A 22,001-nucleotide genomic window follows, 5' to 3' on the forward strand; every position below is an offset into this window, starting at 1 on the left:
CCTCAACGATGCCCCTTGGGTAAGTAATGGAACGGTTCGCCAATTGTAGCGACATGTATGTGGGTTTTGGATCAGGCAGATCCAACTTTTTAAAGATCGACAAGGGCATCAGATTAATGCTTGCTCCCAAATCACAAAGGCACTTGTCAAAAGTTAGATTGCCAATGGTGCAAGGAATGGTGAAGCTTCCTGGATCTTTCAGTTTTGGTGGTAACTTTTGTTGCAGAACCGCGCTGCATTCTTCCGTGAGAGCAACGGTTTCAAGGTCATCCAGTTTCACCTTCCTTGAAAGAATAGTCTTCATAAACTTCGCATAACTAGGCATTTGTTCCAGAGCCTCAGCAAAAGGTATATTGATGTGAAGTTTCTTGAACACCTCCAGAAACTTCCCGAACTGTCTATCCAGCTTTTGTTGCTGCAATCTCTTAGGAAAAGGTGGTGGAGGATAGAGCTGTTTCTCCCCTGTATTAGCCTCAGGCAGAGTGTGTTCAACAGTAGTCTTCCTTGGTTCCGCCGCTTTCTCCTTTTTCTTAGATTCTTTATCTCTAACTTCAGCTTCTACTTCTTTTGCCTTTTCATCCTCAGCTACTTTTCCAGACCTTAAGGTAATAGCCTTGACTTGCTCTTTAGCTTCCTTCCTGCCTGGTACTTCCGTGTCACTGGGAAGAATGCCAGGTTGACGATTGAGCACTGCATTGGCTAATTGACCGATTTGATTTTCCAAGGTCTTGATAGAAACCGCCTGACTCTTGCACAACAGCTTAAGTTCCTCAAAATCAGCACTAGTAGGTGCAGCTGCACTTCCCTGTTGAGGATATGATTGCCTTGTAGCATACAGCTGTGGTTGCTGGAATCCAGGAGGGTTAAACTGTTTACTCACCCCTTGCTGATATGGTGGCTGAATAGCATTCTGATTATTCCCCCAGCTGAAATTTGGATGATTTCTGTTATTAGGATGATAGGTCGCTGGCACAGGCTGCTGTTGTCGCTGATAATTATTCACATACTGAACAGATTCGTTGACAAGAGAACACTGATCCGTAGCATGAGAACCTGCACAAAGCTCACAAACCATAGCTATTTGATTAACTCCATACGTAGCCAGAGAGTCAACCTTCATTGATAGCGCTTGGAGCTGGGCTGCAATAGCGGTGGCTGCATCAACTTCCAGAATACCTGCGACCTTGCCTGACGTCATCCTTTGAGTTGGGTTTTGATGCTCATTTGCAGCCATTGTCTCTATAAGATTATACGCCTCAGTATAGCTTTTAGCCCATAAGGCTCCTCCAGCTGCTGCATCGAGCATGGGCCGAGATTGGGCCCCCAAACCATTATAAAAACCAGTGATTACCATCCAATCCGGCATTCCATGATGTGGACATTTTCTCAACATTTCCTTGTAGCGTTCCCAAGCCTCGCACATAGATTCTGTAGGTTGCTGCGCAAACTGAGTAAGAGCACTCCTCATAGCAGCAGTCTTTGCCATTGGATAAAACTTCACCAGAAACTTTTGCGCAAGATCTTGCCACGTAGTGATGGACCCAGCTGGTTCAGAATGTAACCAGTCTTTAGCCTTATCCCTCAGTGAGAATGGGAAAAGCCTCAACTTGATAGCCTCATCAGTCACGCCATTATACTTAAAAGTGCTGCAGATCTCGACAAAATTCCTTATGTGCATGTTGGGGTCTTCAGTTGCTGCTCCTCCAAAAGAAACAGAATTCTGCACCATCTGAATAGTGCCCGGCTTGATTTCAAAGGTGTTAGCTTGAATAGCCGGATGAAGGATGCTTGACTGAATATCATCAATTTTAGGCCGAGAAAAATCCATAAGAGCTGGATCAGCTTGAACAATACGATCTCCCATGTTTACTGGTTCTTTCTGCTCAGCACCTGAATCCGAATCCTCAAAATCTAACTTCTCCGGAATATCAAGAACTTTGTTTGTCTCCTCAGTTGTATCTAAAGTCCTCTTGCGAGCACGAGAACGAGTTTGCATAAACGCTTGCTAAAGTACCTGAAACACAACCGAAAAGAGTAAGTAACTACTACGTCCTAATCACTGAGTCCTAATGACCAATGATGGTAAGTACATAAACTAAACAAATACGCCGAGTCCCCGGCAGCGACGCCAAAAACTTGTTAGGGCGAAAACACGCTCTAATATTCACGCAAGTATACGCGTTCGTAAGTAATATAGAATACTTTCTAGTTCGTTCCCTCAGAGACTCAGACTAAATTATTGTCTAATTAAACTCACTCACCAATGTATGATTACTTCTCAATGTTAAGATAATAACACTTAAAATTGTTGATCAAATATTAACTATAATTAACTACTTAATTAACCACTTAACTAACACTTCAAATTATCAATAATAAAACACTCATGAGATCACAACTTCATTATTACTTCCTTCTATAGCCATTGTTATTACATTTAGCATGTGACAGTGATGACATTAATCGAATAATACGAAACTGATAAAAGCCAACTTTCATTGTACTAATACCATTCTATCAAGCATCCACAATTAAGATAGAAGTTGAATAGTCATCAATTATGTTGAGTTCCTATATGTCTACAGAAATTGACAACACAACGATTTAACCATAAGTTATTCCTTTTGATTACATAGGGCAAATAAAACTGTTAGAGTTACCCACTAATCATGCACAACGTACATGAACCTATGCTAGCATGGCAAGTTCTAAATCTCAAGATCCACCGTCGCTTCACAAGAGATTAACACCCTATCTTATATGTTCGCGACGCACATAAGACGAATACGCGCAACCAATACTAGATATCATACAATCATCACACACTAAAGTATTAAACAATTAACTAAAGAATTCCATAATAAATCCATTGTAACCCCATGATCACGATTAGCCCATAATAGAACTCATCGCCATCATGGGTTCATATGAAATCATGATAAACAAACACAAGAAAATAATAACTAAACTAATTATATTAAAACAGAGTACGTCACAAGAGTAAATAAGTCAAAGCAAGAAAACTAGCATCCAACGTTACAACGAAACAAGAATCACAAGAATATATGCTTCCTCTTCGTTGCGGTGTGCTAAATCGGTCTTCTTTCTTATCTCCTTCGCTTCTTGCGTAAAACACAATCTAAAACATAATCTCCTTAATACTCTCTATGAAAACGTCTCAAATCTACCTATATAATAGTCCCATAAAACTCAGATTACATAGAAGTTGGAAGCCACACAGAAGTAGAAGTCTAAAATAATTCAGCTTTTTCCCCGACCTTGCGCGGCCGCTCAGCATTGCTGCGCGGGCGCGCAGGACCCTACTGGAAAAATTCCAAGCTTGCTCCGTTTCTTCGCCGTAATCTGCCCATTCCTTTCCCCTCGCAATGGTGAACACATGCCAAGGCTTATTCTTGATGATTCCTCCCCCGAAATGCAACTAATACCCTGAAATGCATAAACACTAGAAAAACGCATTAAATACACAAAATACTTGATTTCAAGACACCAATTTAAGCCATTTTAAGACATTCTAAGTGGTATAAAATGCCACTTATCAGTCCACATCAAAACTGCTTTTAAAGTAAAATAGGATTTACTATAAGCGTCATAGACATTTGGTTCACTTTCTACCCAAAGCTTCTTCAAATCATCAATCAACGGCTCTAAGTATACGTCAATATCATTTCCCGGCTCGTGTGGACCAATAAATACTATTGATAACATTATAAACTTCCTCTTCATGCATAACCATGGAGGAAGATTATGAGCTACCAATACTACCGGCCATCAGCTGTGCCTATTGCTTAGGCCATTATTAAACGATTTTATACCATCTACTCCTAAAGCTAATCGAAGTTTTCTTGGTTCACTAGCAAACGAAGGCCACCGATAATCAATATTCCTCCATGAAGGAGAGTCGGCCGGATGCCGCATCCGACCATCATTTGACCATTGTTTTGAATGCCAAATCAACTGTTCAGCGATATCAGGAGATTTAAACATTCTTTTAAACCTATGAATGATAGAAAAATACCATATAACCTTGGATGAACTATTTACCCTAAGTTTACCATCTTTCGCAACCTTCCAGCAAGATAAACGATATTTAGGACACTTAGATGCATTAAAATTTATACCCCTGTAGAGTATACAATTGTTTGGACATGCATGAAATTTAATGTACTCGAGGCCCAAGTCAGATAAGGTTTTTTTGCCTCATATGCATAACCGGTAACACATGATCTTACAGAAGAAAAGAACCAACAGAAGTGAGAAGATCAGTGAAGGCGCTATCGCTAATACCAAACCTAGCTTTCCAATTATGTAGCTTTAAAATTGACTCTAACTTCGTACATTCACTACACTTATAAAAAGGTTGTTCTGCATCAGCTACAAACCTATTGAAGTCATACGAATCATGATCATTCGAATTATAAGCAGCTTCACAAACGTCAACAGTTTTGGATTGAGCATTTTGCTCCTTAGGTAGAAATGTACTACCGACAGATGACCTAACACTCTTAGAACTACTTTCGCCATGCCAAATCCAATCATTATACCCCAAACTAAATTTTTTTCATATAAATGACCCTTTATTACTTTTACGTTATATTTTCTAAAATTAACGCAACGCCCACAAGGACAAGGGATGTTCTTAGGATCCTTTGAGTTTTCTTCTGCAAATATTAAGAAACTTTCAATCCCTATCTCATATTCTAAAGCATCCCTATCTTTGAAAATCGACGATTTGTAAGACAAACAGCAACCTAGCAACCTACATGTTTGTCATTTCAAACATTAAGAAGTAACACATAGTTGTTTACTTATTTAGGATTATACTTAACATATCATTACAACTATTATACAATACTTATAACGTACGCATCACCGAATGCTTGTAATATGAATGCTTGTAACACGCATAATTAAACAAGCACACAACACAACTAAATTTAAACACAGATGAGCAACCCAATATACACAATCACATACATTCCATGGAAAAGCAGAAGCATTCGTATATATACACATGTTTACACATATACATTAAACGATTAAAATTTTAATAGATGAGTTTGCACATATATATTAAATATTTCGTTTAATATATGCACATGTTTATACGATTAATTATTTGCTACAATTATACTTCAAAAAAATAGTTCCTAAAATTAAACAAGAACAGGGAGGAATAAACAGAGAGGCAGAAGCAAACCTTACTTATATATAAACATGCATCTATTAAAGTAATAAAACATACACATGCATGTACAATTTTAGTGAAATCTTACCTAATCGTGTAAACCCAACTTCAAGATTAACAAAGCTCCAGAGACCGACCTGTAAACAAACTCGATTAAAATCAAAACATAAAATTTAAAAATAAATTCGAAAGAAACATATTTTCTCACACTAATCGAGTAGTCCAGACTTCTTTCAAGGCTCTTCAGCACCAATCGAGCTTGATTTATGAATTAATCGAGTTTAATTCATATAAATAGGTTTGTACGAAATAGGGGTTTTTAGGTTAGAAATAGTGAGTGAGAAGAGAGACAGTGAGAGATGAGAGAGAAGAGAGAAGAGAGACAAGACAGTGAGAGAGAAGAGAGAAGAGAGAATGAGAGAGAGAGAGAAGAGAGAATGATAGAGAGAGGGGGGAACGATTTTGGTTAAGGGGGGAAAACTGAGAATAAAATTTTTGGTTAAGGGGGAATTTTTTGATGTATTAATGGGGGAAAGAAAGAAGCGGGCCTTTTTTTAAAATGATTATAGACATCGGTTGGTTAAGATACTGATGTCTTACAACACCTTTAACATCGGTTTTGAAGCGACCGATGTTAAAACTACGTTTAACATCGGTGACATTTCTAACCAATGTTAAAGGGGTGATGTCGTAGGCACTATTTCTAGTGAGAAATGTGAATGGAAATTGTGAACACAGCAAGGAGTGAGTGCACACCTTCATGGTCAACACAGAGGATAAGATTTCGAAGACGCGGCCTTGGATGAGAATGCGCCCTCATAGAGGAAGATGTGGAAGATACACACTCAAGTGATCAGAGGATGACACAAATTTTTTCTTGGATTTCGTATTAGAATTCCAATTTTGTTTCCAACTACATATGCAATTCGGGGGATAGTCGTTATAGCCAAAATTTGGTATTTGATCATCTCGGGTCAAGAACAGGTCAATTGGAATTAAATTGGGGGCAAAAGGATGAAGAATTAGGTTTTAGGCCGCAATGCATGAGATGAGGACTAGCCTTAGGGGTAGGACGCACTCTCATTAAGTGAACTACATGATATGTGCTATTTGGATGTGAGATTGTAATACAAGAGGAAGTGGGTGCACCCCATAGAGCGAGGGCACACCCTGTTTTATGGAGATGCGAAGCTTAACTAGTATTTGTGGCTAGACTTATCCTCGCCTAGGATAAAACAAACAAGAACAACCTCAGGACAAGGCAAACATGGAGAGAGTAATAAAGATTATTTTTACTAACATATTTATTGTAGGTACTCTTTGAAGAATTTTCTCCGAGGGAGATGTCCGTAAAAATCTTGAAGGCCTCCAGGGGTATACCTGATGATTGAAGGCCTCTTCCTGTATTCACTAGGTGTCCTTGTTGGTGATACAGGGTTAACTTTGGTGTGTGCTATGGGAGCTCTGTTCTTGCATTCAACGGGTGTTCTCATTGGAGAACTTTGGATACATCCTGAATTCGGGTGATATGGATGCATCAGGCTTTTGGGGTGATTCGTGGCTATACATGCGTTCGTAAATCAAGTGAGATAGCTGTAGCGGAGTGTTATCCTTGCGCAGGGAGATGCACTATTCGTGAAATACTACTATTACGAACGAGTCTTGGGCATTCGCGGTTTTGCCTCATAGTTGGACATTCCTAAAGTTAGCGAAATATGGATTCTGGAAGCACTTCTTCCGGGCTTAGGAATAATAAGTCTAAGCCAATTACATTATTTGTTCCCTAAGAACTATGTCGGGTTTGATCCCTATATAAAAGGTACGTAGGCACACTTAAAAGGATTGAAAGTTGAGTGCTAAAGAAGGACCACCATTAACCATAATCAATCTATGCCCCTAATTCTTAACAACCATCACATTCGCTCACTTTTCGGGCGAAAAACCACCATCGTAGATCTTGATTCCGGCAACGAAACTCAAATTTTGTTGTTACCACATTTCTCCGTTAAATAGGTAATCTAATTTTTCAACTCATTTGGGGCGAAAACACTTTAAACATTTTAGAGACTTTTACGAACCGGATAATTTGACTTCAATCATATTGGGTAATTCTCATTATGTTTAGATATCATCTGTGATAAATCTCTGAGCATACCAAAAAAAGAACTTTTACAAATTTTATTTATATTTGTCAATTATTGACATTTATTAAATGAGTGTTTCACGTTCCCCAAATTTTTTTATCATATGATGTGGGGCATATTAATGAACGCAGAGTATCATGTCATGTTTAGAAAAATTGTTATTTACTATATGACTAGAGAAAAGATTTGGGGAAAGTAGCATTTCTTTTATTAAATATACTAGCATATAATCCGTGCAATGCACAGACTGATTATAATATTTGTAATTTTATTATTTTAAAAAAATAAAATATGAAAAAAATAATTATATATTATTGAGATTAATGAAGTTAAAATATTTACGTACTATTTTGTATGTATTTTATTATTAAAGGATTTAAAATTTATATATTTAAATTTTTAAAAAGTCCTCCCAATACAACTTATAGGTCGCTTTGCGGACTGATTATAATATTTGTGATTTTATTATTTTAATATTTTATAAAAGTCAATTATAAAAAATAATAATGATATATTATTGAGACTAATGTAGTAAATTTTAATCGGACCATCAATATTTGCGTATTATTTTGTATGGATTATATTATTAAAAAAATTTAAGATTTAGATATATAGTTAAAATCTTAATAAGTTCTAGTTGAAGAAATGGTTTGTTTAGTTTCAAAAAGAAAAAAAATGTTAGGGGCGCTTGGCTGAGCGGGTGCAAAGCTTGTAGGAAAATAGGAGTCTTGAATTTAGTTTACGTGATGATTTGGTATTATTTTTTAATAACAACCCGTTTTTGTATTTCTATGAAAAAGCTCAATCGTGGGATTCCATTTCAAATTATACATTTACTGGTCGCACTATCTTTCTTGATTCGCTGGGAGAGAGTGGAGAAATTAACCCGGGTATCGTGTGATACCCGGACAAATTATAATATTTGTAATTTTATTATTTTATATAAATAAATTATAAAAAATAATTATATATTATTAAGATTAATGAAGTTAAAATATTTATGTATTATATTGTATATATCATATTACTGAAATATTCAAAATTTAGATAATTCAAATTTTAAAATGTCCTCCTACAATCTATAGGTCACTTCATTGAGTGAGTGCAGAGATTATAGGAAACTGAGAGTTTTGAATATGAGTGGTATATGTGGATGACTTGGTATTTTTTTTAATATTGTATTAAATTTTTCTCGATTTATTTATTATTTTGTTATATTATAATTTGAATTACCAAAATTAATTTTGAAAATATTTGATAGTGCAATTAGAAATTAAGTTGAATAATAATTTATAGAGTTTGTAGTTATATTGGATACATGATTTAATTTTTTAATTTATATTTACTTAAACTTTATTTTGGAAAGTGTTGACATACTTTTTAGAAGACCGATCAAATGAAATCATGTTTCACTTATAATAATATAGTATAGATAAATTACTATATACCAGTGTTCCAGAAATCGCTAGGCGTGCCAGGGCGGTGAGAGTACCTTCGAGAGATTAATCGGCAAGTCGGAGATTAATCGGACCGATTAATCGGAAGAATATAAATATTATTTTTAATTTTTATAATTATATAATGATCAATATGTCAAATATTTATTTGAAAAAAGAAATTAGAATGATATTAAATAATATCTACACATTTGACATGCGTTATGTACTAATTATTGAGTTTACAATATTAACTATATTTTAATTCACACTTTTAAATTAATTATAATATGTTAATTTTATATTTTAAGTGAGAAAGTAAATATGTTTGATTACTTGTTACTTATTACTAATACTTTATATTAGAAATTGACATGATATTGTGTGAAATTATGAAATTAATGAATTAAATTATTAAAAGGTAAAAAAATATTTTTTTTAATTATTTTCCGCCTAGACCGCCTAGCACCGATTTTTGACCGCCTAGCCCGCCTAATCCCGATTTTGACCCGATTTTTTAAAAAAACGCCTAAATCACCGCCTAGGTCCGAGTCGGGGCGTTTTACCGCCGCGGCGCCTAGGCAGCCGCCTAGACCGATTTTTAGAACACTGCTATATACATGCGATAAGTACTTGAACAAATAATTATTTGAGAACAGGCCGGTGCCTAGGGCTACTTATTTTGTACGGATTAACTTACAAAGTCATTCTTATTGGCGATTTTAACATATCAAGCAAGGTAAAACTGTCAAGCTAGCTTGACTATACTCGCTGAAAAATCCTATCAATGTTAATAGGGTATAGCCGTATAGGTAGTAGGTACACATGAATGCTGATGAACATATGTTTTAAGGTCGAGTCATATCGGAACCCTCAAATTTTAGCCGATATTGGGGGGATGAATGTCAGCTGAGGAGCTGTATTTTATTTTAATTGATAAAATTTACATTTTGATCATCTTATGATATCTTCTGAGATCAAGATCATATCATATCTATCCTTCTTTTGTTTTTTGCTAATTTCCGAAATGTGTATCTTCATGGGTCTGAGTTGGGTATAAAGGACATTTCTAAATTAATTCAACTATCAACAGCAAGAAAAATAGGGTTTAACTGCAGAATGGTTATATAAAGTTAGATTTTTGTTTCTTATATTTAGTGTTACGTCATTTCTTATCATCTTCATAGTATTCCTTTCCCCCTCGCTCTTTCATAAGGTACAATTATATTTATGGTTGTTTACAGACTTGTGTGCAAAAATACAAACAATATACTCCTCTTAACTGTAGACTCAACACATAGAAATCACAGACCGATATGCCTGTATAGATTCAAATATTGTGGAGAATTAAAGACAGAGAAAAAGAGAATTATTGAAACGTCGTTTCAAACAACAGTAGTTCTAAGTCAGACATGTTGGTGTATTGCTCATCCAAGCACTGTAGCTAAAGCGCCATCAGACCATCATCACTAGCTAACAGTAACAGTAAATATGTACACTGTCATACTGTGTGTTGTAATATTTCCCAACCAACTCAATTTAGGGCTCCTAAATTTATTGCATGCTTCACGATTCAATATCTTTACTATCTTCACCCTTGAGTCAAATCCAACATATATACGACTATTGATAACCGCATCCATTGTCATAATTTGGACAGCATTAATTACAAGTAAAGTTCATATTATTTAGCAAAAAAATAGTGCATGTTATTGACCTTTGATTATGAATTTATTTAGGAATGAATTTATTCAGGAACAATGTATGCTGTTTAACTTTAAATGATATATGAAGATAGGTTTAATAGGAATAATTTATATGAATACAGGGAAGACGTAATTTTATTTACACTTAAATTTTTGATATTTGATTGTTTTCTATTTATACGGATAGATAGTTGTTTGCCAACAATTGATGCGTTTGAACATTATCATTGTACGTTATCATTGTATCATGGTTTTAGATAGTATCACTAGTAAAGTGCGCATTATTCATGATCTGAATTCAGTTACGAACAATATATGTGGTCAGTAGTGACGGTTGATCAAAATTAGATAATTTTCCGTAATTGTTTTACAATCAATATATGATCAATGATGATGGTCGGTTAAAAGATAATTTTTAATTTCGATAACTCATTGTTCGATCGATTTTTTGCACTGAATAATAAACCCTTTTCTTGTAGCATAAGCATAAAAACATGCTAACCGGACCCTTACATCAAACCCTTCCTACAAATTACAATAACATATATGCTGTGGGCATGGATTGTTATGCGCCTTCTGTTTAGTACCCTAGTAGTTGGGTAGTTTATATTAATCAGCTACAACTGATGATGATATGCAAATATTATTCCTTTACACACGCGCACACACACTTATAATATATTCTTAGATATTAATTGATTGAAAAGTGAATGTTAAATGGTATAAGTTCCATCCATGAGCAGAAGAAACATCCTTCACTCCACTAATAAAGCAAAAGGGCATCATATGCACCCCCCAAAAGCAGCTGGTGTATATATTTGCAGGATAAAAAGCCTATCTCAATGTACTCTCTTAAACAACATGACTTTAGAACAAAAATATACTAGGTACATCTCTATCTCTTTGTTTATCTGGTCATCACCCTCCCTATGCACATATATATAATACCATTTTATCTTTTCATTATTACAAACTAAATGAATCAATGAAGATACGGTCCTAAAAAAGAAAAAGCCACTTACTAGATTGATCACCCAATTCATGTAACATCATCATCATTTTTTAAAGTTAAAGTAAAGTAAATCTTGTTATTGTCTCCTTTGTTAACCATTATTTAATCATGTCTTCACTCTTCTCTCCTCTACCATTAGTAACATCCAGGCCCTAGCCTAGCTCCAATCCATTTTCTTAATGAGTACGTATACCTAACTTCACTATTATATCTGCCCTTAAATTTCTCCAAACATGCGAATCATATTTAATCTCTGCATGCAGTTAATGAGTTCCGTAGTTCTTAAAATAAATTATTAGAAAGATGCATGATGAGATATGTTTGCCTCAGTTTGCCATGATCATATAGCTAAGTAGATGAATTGGGGATTGGTGCGTAGTATGTATTTGCACAACTAGACAACTACCAGGAAACATTCGATCGACTACAACTTTAATTAATATTAGTAAAACTTCCAGAAAACTGCTAATTATTTGAACAATTAGATAGGGTATATGTCCTAGCAAGCGACTGTTACAGTTGTATACTCCTTCCGTCCCTTCCAGTTATTATTGTTTCTAATTTTTTTTAAAAAAAATTCTTTTTCTGAATAAAATTTAAACATTCTATTTTTATTCAGAAAAAGAATTTTTTTAAAAAAATTATAAAATTATACTTTATATTCATCTTAAAATGCGTGACACTCTCTCAGAAATGATAATAATTGACCGGTACTGATGGAGTATAATTTTTCGTTTAAGATTAAGACTGAATTTTTTTATGAATGCAAAATAAAAGAGCCCTTGTAGGATTCTTAGCAGGGTGGTTATATAGTAATAATCGCTGGCAAGGATGCAGGCCGTTAGAATTTCAAACTCTCCACCACCCTAATAAATATTTACAGCTAGTTTTTAATATGTGTTGAGGTTGAGGTCAAATATACATGCATGAACCAGCTAACGTGAGAGACAAAGTTTAGTATCGGAAAAGAAAACTATGCATAGACTTTGATATGAGAAAGATGGTCATTATATATGTATGTAATTATGAACCCAGGAAATATGGTAGGCTGGTTTAGAAATTACTTGTGAAAAACTTACAGAGTAACGGTAACAGCTTGGAAGTCAATGTTGAAGACCTAGGTGTTTTGGGTATCTATAAGTTACCTTTAAAAAGGGTGGCTAGCCAGCTGTGCTACTAAATGAAGTGCAGAAAATAAAGGTAGGCAGTGAAAATAAAAAGCATTATTCAAGAATGAACTGAAGAAAAGAGACAGTAGGTGGCCATGCATGTATTGAACAAAACATAGAAAATACCTGCTCAATTCAACAATTGTAGACTTAGTAATAAATAAAGCTTATGTAAGTAATGATGTAAGAAAATCTGAGGCCTATAAATAAGATTCTGCTGCATATCATTAAAAAAAATGTGGTAGAAAAAAAGAGCTGACGCTCTGTATTGTGAAGAAAAAAAAAGGTCGTAGCCTGCCTATGTGTGTAAACATCAATATATATATATAGTGTATTTTTATTAGTCAAAAAAATAAATAATGTTCTTGTGTTGTTAGTGTAATAATTTAAATCAAAGTTTTTTTTTTATTTTAAGTCCATCACGTTTTCAACAAGTGGTATCAGAGCCAAGGTTCCATTCGAGAAAAGATGGCAAATATGATGGTGCAACCACAAATCCCGAAATTGACGGCAATAAATTACGGGAACTGGAGCATACAAATGAAGGTATTACTCGGTTCTTACGATAATTGGGAAATTGTTGAGAATGGGTTCAACGAGCCCGCTGGTGCAGCCGTTGAAGCAGCACTTCCAAATGCCGAGAAGATGACTTTAAAGGAGATCAGAAAAAAAGATAAAAAGGCCTTATATACAATTATTCAAGATGTTGATGAATCAACCGTTGAAAAAATTTTAGATGCAAAAACGACAAAAGAAGCGTGGGAGATTCTGCAAAAATCATTCCAGGGAGTCGAAAAAGTCAAAAAGGTGCGGCTCCAGGTGCTACGCGGGGAGTTCAAAAATTTAAAGATGAAGAGTTCTGAAAATATTGGTGAATTTGTTACACGCTTGAAAGCCGTGACAAATGAAAAGAAATGGGGAAAGTTTCGATGATGTTCGGGTCATGAAAAAATTATTCCGTTCATTGACAAGGAAATTTGATTACGTTGTTACTTCTATCGAGGAGTCAAAGGACTTGTCCACAATTTCCATTGATGAGCTCGTAGGTTCACTTCAAGCTCATGAGCAGCGGATGAACCAGTATGATGATACAAGCCATCTGGATAGGGCGTTGCAAAGTAAAGTATCCATTGGCGACAATTCTGGCAGTAGCAGTTCTGTACGTGGAAGAGGTGGCTTTAGAGGTGGCTACCGAGGTGGACGAGGTCGTGGAAGACAGTCTTTCAACAGAGGTCAGAATTCTGAAGGTTATCAACCATCTGGTCGTAGTCAAAATTTCAGAGGTCGTGGAAGAGGCGGATTTTAACAACGAGATGACAAGTCTCAATTTCAATGTTATAATTGTAATAAATTTGGTCACTTCAGTTATGAGTGTAGAGCACCAAAGCTGGAAGAAAGAAGTCATTTTGTAGCAGCAGAAGAAGACAAAGATGTTGGCACTGCTATGTTCCTTACTTACAAAGGAGACGAGCAAAGCAAGAAGAATGTTTGGTATCTTGACTCAGGGGCCAGTAATCACATGACTAGTCACAAGGAATTATTCACGGAAATAGACGACACCATCAGCGGAGAAGTTACTTTTGGTGACCGGTCAAAGATTCCGGTGAAAGGAAAAGGTACCATCTCGATCATATCAAAGAAAGGTGAAAAGAAATATATATATATATATATATATGATGTTTATTATATTCCTGCATTGAAAAATAATATTATCAGTCTTGGCCAACTTGTGGAGAAATGATATAATATACAGATGCAGGACAATTCCCTCATTATCAGAAATCAAGCTCGGGAATTGATTGCAAATGTTGAGATGTCAAAGAATCGTTTGTTTACGCTTGATATGCAAACGAATGTACAGAAGTGCTTAAAGTCGGTCATTAAAAATGACTCGTGATTGTGGTATTTGAGATGTGGTCATCTTGGATTTTCTGGCTTAAAATTATTGTCAAAAACAAATATGGTGGACGGTTTGCCAGAAATCAACGAACCAGAAAATTTGTGTGAAGCGTGTGTCAAGGGGAAGCAACACAGACAAAGTTTTCCCGTTGGAAAATCATGGAGAGCCAGGAGGCCATTGGAGATTATTCACACAGATATTACCGGTCCATTTGATATCTCATCACTTGGAGGTAATAGATATTACCTAACATTTATCGATGATTTTAGCAGGAAAAGTTGGGTGTCTATCATCAAAGAAAAGTCGGAGGCTCTTGATAAATTCAAGGAGTTCAAAGTACTGGCAGAAAAGTAAAGTGGTCATTATTTGAAGATACTCAGATCAGACAGAGGAGGCGAGTATACTTCAAACTTGTTCAAAAGTTTTTGCAGAGCACATGACATCAATCATCAGTTGACAACGACATATACTCCTCAACAAAATGGCGTTGCTGAAAGGAAAAATCACACTATTCTTGACATGGAAAGAAGCATGGTGAAAGCAAAGCACTTGCCAAGAACTTTCTGGGCGGAAGCTGTTCGATGTGCAGTTTATTTGTTGAATCGCTGTCCAACTAAAAGTGTCAGAAATAGAACTCCAAATGAAGCATGGAGCGGGAGCAAACCATCAGTTGGACATCTCAGAATTTTTGGGTGTATTGCTTATGCCCACGTTCCCGATCAAAAAAAGAAGAAGCTGGATGATAAAGGCAAGAAATGCATCTTTACCGGATATGATAAAAGGAGCAAGGCGTATAGACTCTATAATCCCCTAACGAAGAAATTAATCATTTCTCGAGATGTTGAGTTTGATGAATCAGACTACTGGAAATGGAGCGAGGAAGAAAGAAAAATTGTTGGTTTATTTTTCAATGATGATGATGATGATGAAGGTGATGACTCCAACATTGAAGATGACGGAGATGATGATCAAACTCCTCCACCAAGTCCAAATCAATAAACTCCTGGATCGACACCATTCACGGGAGGAAGCAGCAGTTCAGGGGGAGCACCACGAAAGATGCAGAGTCTGGATAGTATCTATGAAGCAACAAGTCCGGTACAAACAACCTTTAATTATTCTCTATTTTGTTTAATGGCTGAATGTGATCCAGTTACATTTGAAGAGGCTTCTGAAGAAAGCAAATGGAATAAAGCCATGGATGAGGAAATTGGTGCAATAAAGAAAAATGATACTTGGGAGCTCACAGATCTTCCAGAAGGACACAAAGAAATTGGTGTCAAGTGGGTCTACAAGACCAAGACGAATCAGGATGGAGAAGTGGAGAAATATAAGGCGATACTAGTGGCTAAAGGCTACAAGCAGCGATATGGCATTGACTATGATGAGGTGTTTGCTCCAGTTACACGTGTTGACACCATCAGATTTCTTACAGCAATTGCCGCTCAAAATCAATGGAAGATTTTTCAGATGGACGTGAAGTCAGCATTCCTAAACGGTTATCTTGAAGAAGAAGTCTATATTGAGCAGCCTCTCGGATATGTTCAGAAAGGCCGGGAAAACAAAGTCTACAGACTGAAGAAAACCTTATATGGTTTGAAGCAAGCTCCGCGAGCATGAAATACAAGGGTTGATGAATATTTTCAGAGAAATGGTTTCGTGAAGAGTCCATATGAACATGCCCTCTACACGGAAACAAATTCAGGGGGAGATATTATGATCATTTGCTTATACGTGGACGACATGATCTTTACTGGAAACAATCCTGGTATGTTTGATGATTTTAAGAAAGTTATGACTAATGAATTTGAGATGACAGATATTGGTCAAATGTCATACTTTCTTGGAGTCAAGGTGAAGCAAAGCCAAGATGGGATTTTTATATCTCAGAAAAAAAATGCGCAGCAAATTTTAAAGAAGTTCGGAATGGAGGAATGCAAGTCAGTGAACATGCCAGCAGAAGCAAGCATAAAGCTCAGGATTGATTCAATGAGGGAGTCGGTAAATCCGACATTGTTCAAAAGTTTGGTTGGAAGTCTGAGGTACCTAACTTTCAATCGTCCAGATATTATGTATGCAGTTGGACTGGTTAGCAGGTACATGGAAAAGCCGAAGCAAGATCACTTCATGGCAGCTAAAAGGATTTTGAGGTACATAAAAGGTACACTTGATCAAGGTCTGTTTTACACGCATTTTCAAAATTAAAAATTAGTTGGTTACTCAGACAGTGACTATGACGGTGACTTAGATGACGGGAAAAACACTTCAGGCTATGCTTTTCACATTGGTTCTGCAATATTCTCGTGGTCATCAAAGAAGCAACCAACAGTGGCACTATCAACATGTGAAGCAGAATACATCGCGGCAGCAGCGTGTGCATGTCAAGCTATGTGGCTAGGCTACATATTGGGCGAGTTAAATCTTGCAGAGGAAGGTCCGGTTAAAATTTATGTGGATAATAAATCCGCTATTTCTCTCGCGAAAAATCCAGTGTCACATAGTCGCAGTAAGCACATCAATATTAAGTATCATTTCCTTCGCGAACAAGTGAATGGGAAAATTGTGGAGTTGGTGCACTGCAGGACTGAAGAAAATTTAGCGGATATTTTCACAAAGCCGTTGAAGCCGGATGTGTTTGGAAAAATGAAAGATAAACTCGGAATGCAAAGTCGAGTTTGAGGGGGAGTGTTAGAATTTCAAATTCTCCACCACCCTAATAAATATTTACAGTTAGTTTCTAATATGTGTTGAATAAAAAGCAGGCTGAGGTCAAATATACATGCATGAACCAGCTAACGTGAGAGACAAAGGTTAGTATCGGAAAAGAAAACTATGCATAGACTCTGATATGAGAAAGATGGTCATTATATATGTATGTAATTATGAACCCAGGAAATATGGTAGGCTGGTTTAGAAATTACTTGTGAAAAACTTATAGAGCAACGACAACAGCTTGGAAGTCAAAGTTGAAGACCTAGGTGTCTTGGGTAATGACTAGCCAGCTGGGCTACTAAATGAAGTGCAGAAAATAAAGGTAGGCAGTGAAAATAAAAAGCATTACTCAAGTATGAACTGAAGAAAAGAGATAGTAGGTGGCCATGCGTGTATTGAACAAAACATATAAGACACCGGCTCAATTCAACAATTGTATACTTAGTAATAAATAATACTTATGTAAGTAATGATGTAAGAAAATCCGAGGCCTATAAATAAGGCTCTGCTGCATATCATTAAAAAAAAGTGGTAGAAAAAAAGAGCTGAAGCTCTGTATTGTGAAGGAAAAAAAAATGCGGTAGCTTGCCTATATATATATATAAACATCAATATATATATAGTGTACTTTTATTAGTCAACAAAATAAATAGCGTTCTTGTGTTGTTAGTGTAATAATTTAAATCAAAGTTTTTTTTTTATTTTAAGTCCATCACGTTTCCAACACAGGCTTCAATTTGATCATGTATATCCCCTCTCTATGGTTCAAATATATGTGCATGTATGTACGTTTTACTTCTTTCAAACTACTCTTTTTTGCTAAATATTCTTCTAAATACTTTGCATATGTACAAGGGCCACTATTTATCTTTCTTCGCTTTCCCGAGCTTTATGGTGCTATGTTTCTCATTTATAAAATTACCCTAGATGTGTATCTATATTTTAGAAATCGGAAATTATCACAGTAAGTATGAACATTTAGATTAACATGTAAAAAATTTCAGCTACCGACTTGGAACTTGGAAGTACTTTTAACCTTACATTGCTAAAAATTACTGAAACACAAAGAGAAGGAGAGGGCTGTGCATCTCTTGCATGTCTAATCACATTGAGATATACTAACTGATCATATAGTTGTTTGATGCATTATTAATTTTACTGCAAAGAGGATTGATCATTATCATCATCATCTTGCTCAACTTCTGAAGCGGGGTCATCTTCTTCATCTTCGAATCCTGCACCGCCATAAGATGCGTGGCCATGCCCAAAAGCCTTGATATGATCTTTGAGGGATCTCTTGTGCTTGAAATCGGAACCGCATATGCAGTACCATAGCTTCCCACAATTCTTCTCATGAGTCCTCCAATCACCCCTCACCGCAAAAGCCTTGCCACATTTTCTACACATGAAGGGCTTGATCCCATGCTTTCTCTTGTAATGTGTTTGAAGTGTTCGAAAATCTTTGAGGGGTTTTGATCTCGGGTGATCGATGTTGTTCCTGCACCCTGGTGCACAACAATAGCAAGGAAGTTTCAACATTCCTGTTGGTTGAGTGCCTTTTAGTGATTCCGGGCCTTTTCTGTATTGCGATCCATGCCCCCACATATGCATCTACATAAAATATATCCCGCACAAAACACAATTTTTCGTAAATCCGTATGAACAAATATATAAACCCAATTAGCTACTATAATACCCAAAGCAATATCAACTGTAACACATAAAAAAAATATTATTTCCCAAACAATTTTTAAGGAATTAACATGTAGATGTATCCGTAAATGTATCCAGAGATAGAACCCTAAATTTTTAATAGCCAAATCAGAGCCAATTAGTAAGTAATATTTGCATTTGTATTGAAATACTAAGATATATTAGTCCTATAGTAATAAAATATCATTATAATTATCAAGGAGGTGATTCAATGCCTAGGTTGTTACATAATTAAAATTTGAAAATTTTCTGTATCTGAAAGAAGTGCAAAGTTTTCAGTTTTACTACCACTTTATAATGTGAAAGTGAAAAGACTGCACGGACTTCGAGGAATATGTACAAGGAAAAATACAACGCAGTGATCTTTGTTGGTCACCATGAACAAAAAAGAGTGTATGTTCATACATGTCTTGTTCAATCACCATTAATATATATAGGTATTCATCAGTAGCTGCCAGTATTCATCCTTATTGTCGATCTATCATAAGTTTGATTTGATCTATCTATATTTTACCAGAACCATAATTTCACTAGATTCTCTGGTTTCACTCAAAAAATTAAAACTAACCATTAAAATGAAAACTTACACAGACACAGCTAAACTAAAAAAATTAGAGAAGGAAGAAAACCTGCATATTGTTGTATCTATTGAAGGTCTTGTAGCAAACTGGGCATGAGAACTGTGTAGGACCTATGAGAATCTGTGAAGGAGTAGGAATCCAATACTTGCTTATATGCTGCTGATGCATACCTGTACTACTGCTATTATTATTCGATGAATAACAAGAAGTATTCATGGTTGAAACATGACCAGCAGTGGTAGAATTAGAATTTGAAGATGAACAAGAAGCAGACGAAAGAAGATGCTGCATATTATAAGTAGCCATATCAGCAGCACTAGGGTTTGGGAGCCCTATGTGGAGTGCTACTGTAACTTCATTTTCGGTTTCATCTTCATCGATACAATCTCGTGAAGCGGATAACGGTTGCAGCTTGATTGGATCTTTGAGTTCAGATGATGATGAGTAAGTATTAGTGTAGTCATCCATATCCATGTGACTAGTAGTATTCAAGTCAAAACCACTAGTACTGCAACTGGAAAAAGATGCGATTTGTGGATCTTCTAATTTTCTGATCGGACTCGAGCTTAATAAAGGCAAGGCTTCTCTGAGAGGAGGTGAATTTGGGCGAGGAGGAGGTTCGAGAAACGGAATATTAATAGTACTAAAAGTATTAGTTTGATCAAAGAAATTATAGGGTGGTGTCAAGTGATTGTAATGAGGGTTTATAGGGGGAGGATGGGGGTTGGTTTGAGAATTAGAAAAGTAGTTATAGTGGTGATGGTGGTGATGTTGAGTGGGAGGAGGAGGAGGAGGAGGAGGAGGAGGAGGGTTGAATCTGAACCAGTGAGAGTAGAGATTAGAGTAAGGATCAGTCATGGTGATTAATAAAGGAAAAAAAGGTGGAACCGAAGAATTAAGGGAGCAGGGGAGAATAGCTTGGACTGATGGGGTTTGATTTTATAGACAGAGAGAGATGAGTTAAAAGATCAGCAAGGTGTGGAAGGGACAAGGGAGGGTTATTGATGGATGGTCTGGAGTCTGACCGATTTCAACTTTCAAAGAAAGTATGTATACTCTTCAACTTGTGAGTATCGGTGCGTCCATGTCTACATGCACACAGGATCATTTTTTTTGGCAAGTCACACATAGTATACGTATGTCTAGGATATGTAAGTATGCGTCTATTGTTCCCCTTGGGTGAGCGCGATGAGGACGGTGCGGTTTTTTTCTCAAATCGTAAACCAAATCATGCATGCGGTTTGATCAAATTTCCAAACCGCACCCACATCGCGTACCCTCAAAAACCGCATAAATCTAGGGATATGCATTAACCGTGGCTCGCCCGACTTCGACCCGATTCCCGCACCGAACGGGGTGGGGATTTGGGGATTTTTACGGGTACGGGCCGGGGAGCGGGGACGATTACAAAAAAAAAACTGGGGAATGGGCCGGGGACGGTTTTTCTTATCTACCCGGCCCGCATCCGGCCCGATTTCCCCGTCCCCGTCCCGAGTTGTCCCCGACCCCGCTCTTTAATATATATATATATATATATGTATATAAATATATCATTTAATTTTAAAAAAACATGCTAGTGCGAGGGATCGAACACATGTCATCCTCTTTACAAAAGAGGAATGAACCACTCGAGCTAGACAATAATAATATTCATTTTTCAACTTCAAATATGTTACCATCGTTTATGTACCATTCAAATTAAATTATTTTTTCTAATAACATCTTTTTATTTAAAATTAAAACAAAAATTTATACTAAAATAAACTTATTACTGTGGTTAGTTGGTTACTTTCCTAGTCATTTGATTTTGATGAATACAAAGATTATATAAATTTTAAACGTCATTTTATATTTTCTTTTTATTGGATAATCTCAAACATGCTTTGCTTTTTTACAAGTCACTAGACAAATGATAATATATATTTTTTACCTTATTCTATTTCTTATTTATTTTTAAAATTTTCTAAATCATCGTTAAATATCATTATCCGATTTTTTTTTAGAATTTCTCAAATAATTTTTTTACTATGACTAGACAATATGCTTTTTTACATATTATATGTTTTCACTAAACAATTTGTCTAACCTTAAATATAACTTACGCACTTTTATATTTTTCTAATTGACCGGCAATTTATCATTATATATGATTGAATGTCAATTCATTATATATATATATAACTCGAAAATGATTATTTGATAAATGTAGGGATTAAATACATTTCGTTTAAATTATTTCATTTTACACATTGTATATCTTTTCTAAATTCTAGTGTTCTAAAAATCGGTGGCCAGACGAGTACTTCGGTGAGTACCCGGAAATCAGAGCTAATCCAATTTAAATTTAAGCGAGTAGCTCGGCCAGATACTTAGATACTGTAAACAAGTATTCTTTAAATCGATCGACTACTCGGACTTTAGA

General features: G+C 35.9%; 1 protein-coding gene and 1 non-coding gene across 2 annotated transcripts; one reads left to right on the plus strand and one right to left on the minus strand.

Annotated features, from left to right (window-relative positions):
• Window positions 1-1,364: 1,364 nt before the first annotated feature.
• On the plus strand, window positions 1,365-1,471 carry LOC141709511 (small nucleolar RNA R71). The gene has a single exon (XR_012570083.1). It is a non-coding gene; the product is annotated as a small nucleolar RNA R71 (small nucleolar RNA).
• Window positions 1,472-18,268: 16,797 nt separating this feature from the next.
• LOC141706060 (zinc finger protein WIP5-like) lies at window positions 18,269-20,651 on the minus strand. The gene is made up of 2 exons (XM_074508894.1): window positions 19,628-20,651; window positions 18,269-18,896 (listed from the first exon to the last, which is right to left on the minus strand). The coding sequence occupies exons 1-2, from the start codon at window positions 20,435-20,437 to the stop codon at window positions 18,441-18,443; spliced, it is 1,266 nt and encodes a 421-aa protein (XP_074364995.1). The 5' UTR covers window positions 20,438-20,651; the 3' UTR covers window positions 18,269-18,440.
• Window positions 20,652-22,001: the final 1,350 nt, after the last annotated feature.

The sequence above is a fragment of the Apium graveolens genome, chromosome 2 (assembly GCF_009905375.1).
Source record: "Apium graveolens cultivar Ventura chromosome 2, ASM990537v1, whole genome shotgun sequence".
Lineage (NCBI taxonomy): Eukaryota > Viridiplantae > Streptophyta > Magnoliopsida > Apiales > Apiaceae > Apium > Apium graveolens.

What these genes read in the sequence shown, in the direction of transcription:
- LOC141706060 (XM_074508894.1), bottom strand. Translation starts at nt 20,437, where the DNA reads ATGACTGATCCTTACTCTAATCTCTACTCTCACTGGTTCAGATTCAAC. An exon ending in ATAGATACAACAATATGCAG is followed by an intron (nt 18,897 to 19,627) that starts GTTTTCTTCCTT and finishes TATTTTATGTAG; the next exon opens with ATGCATATGTGGGGGCATGG.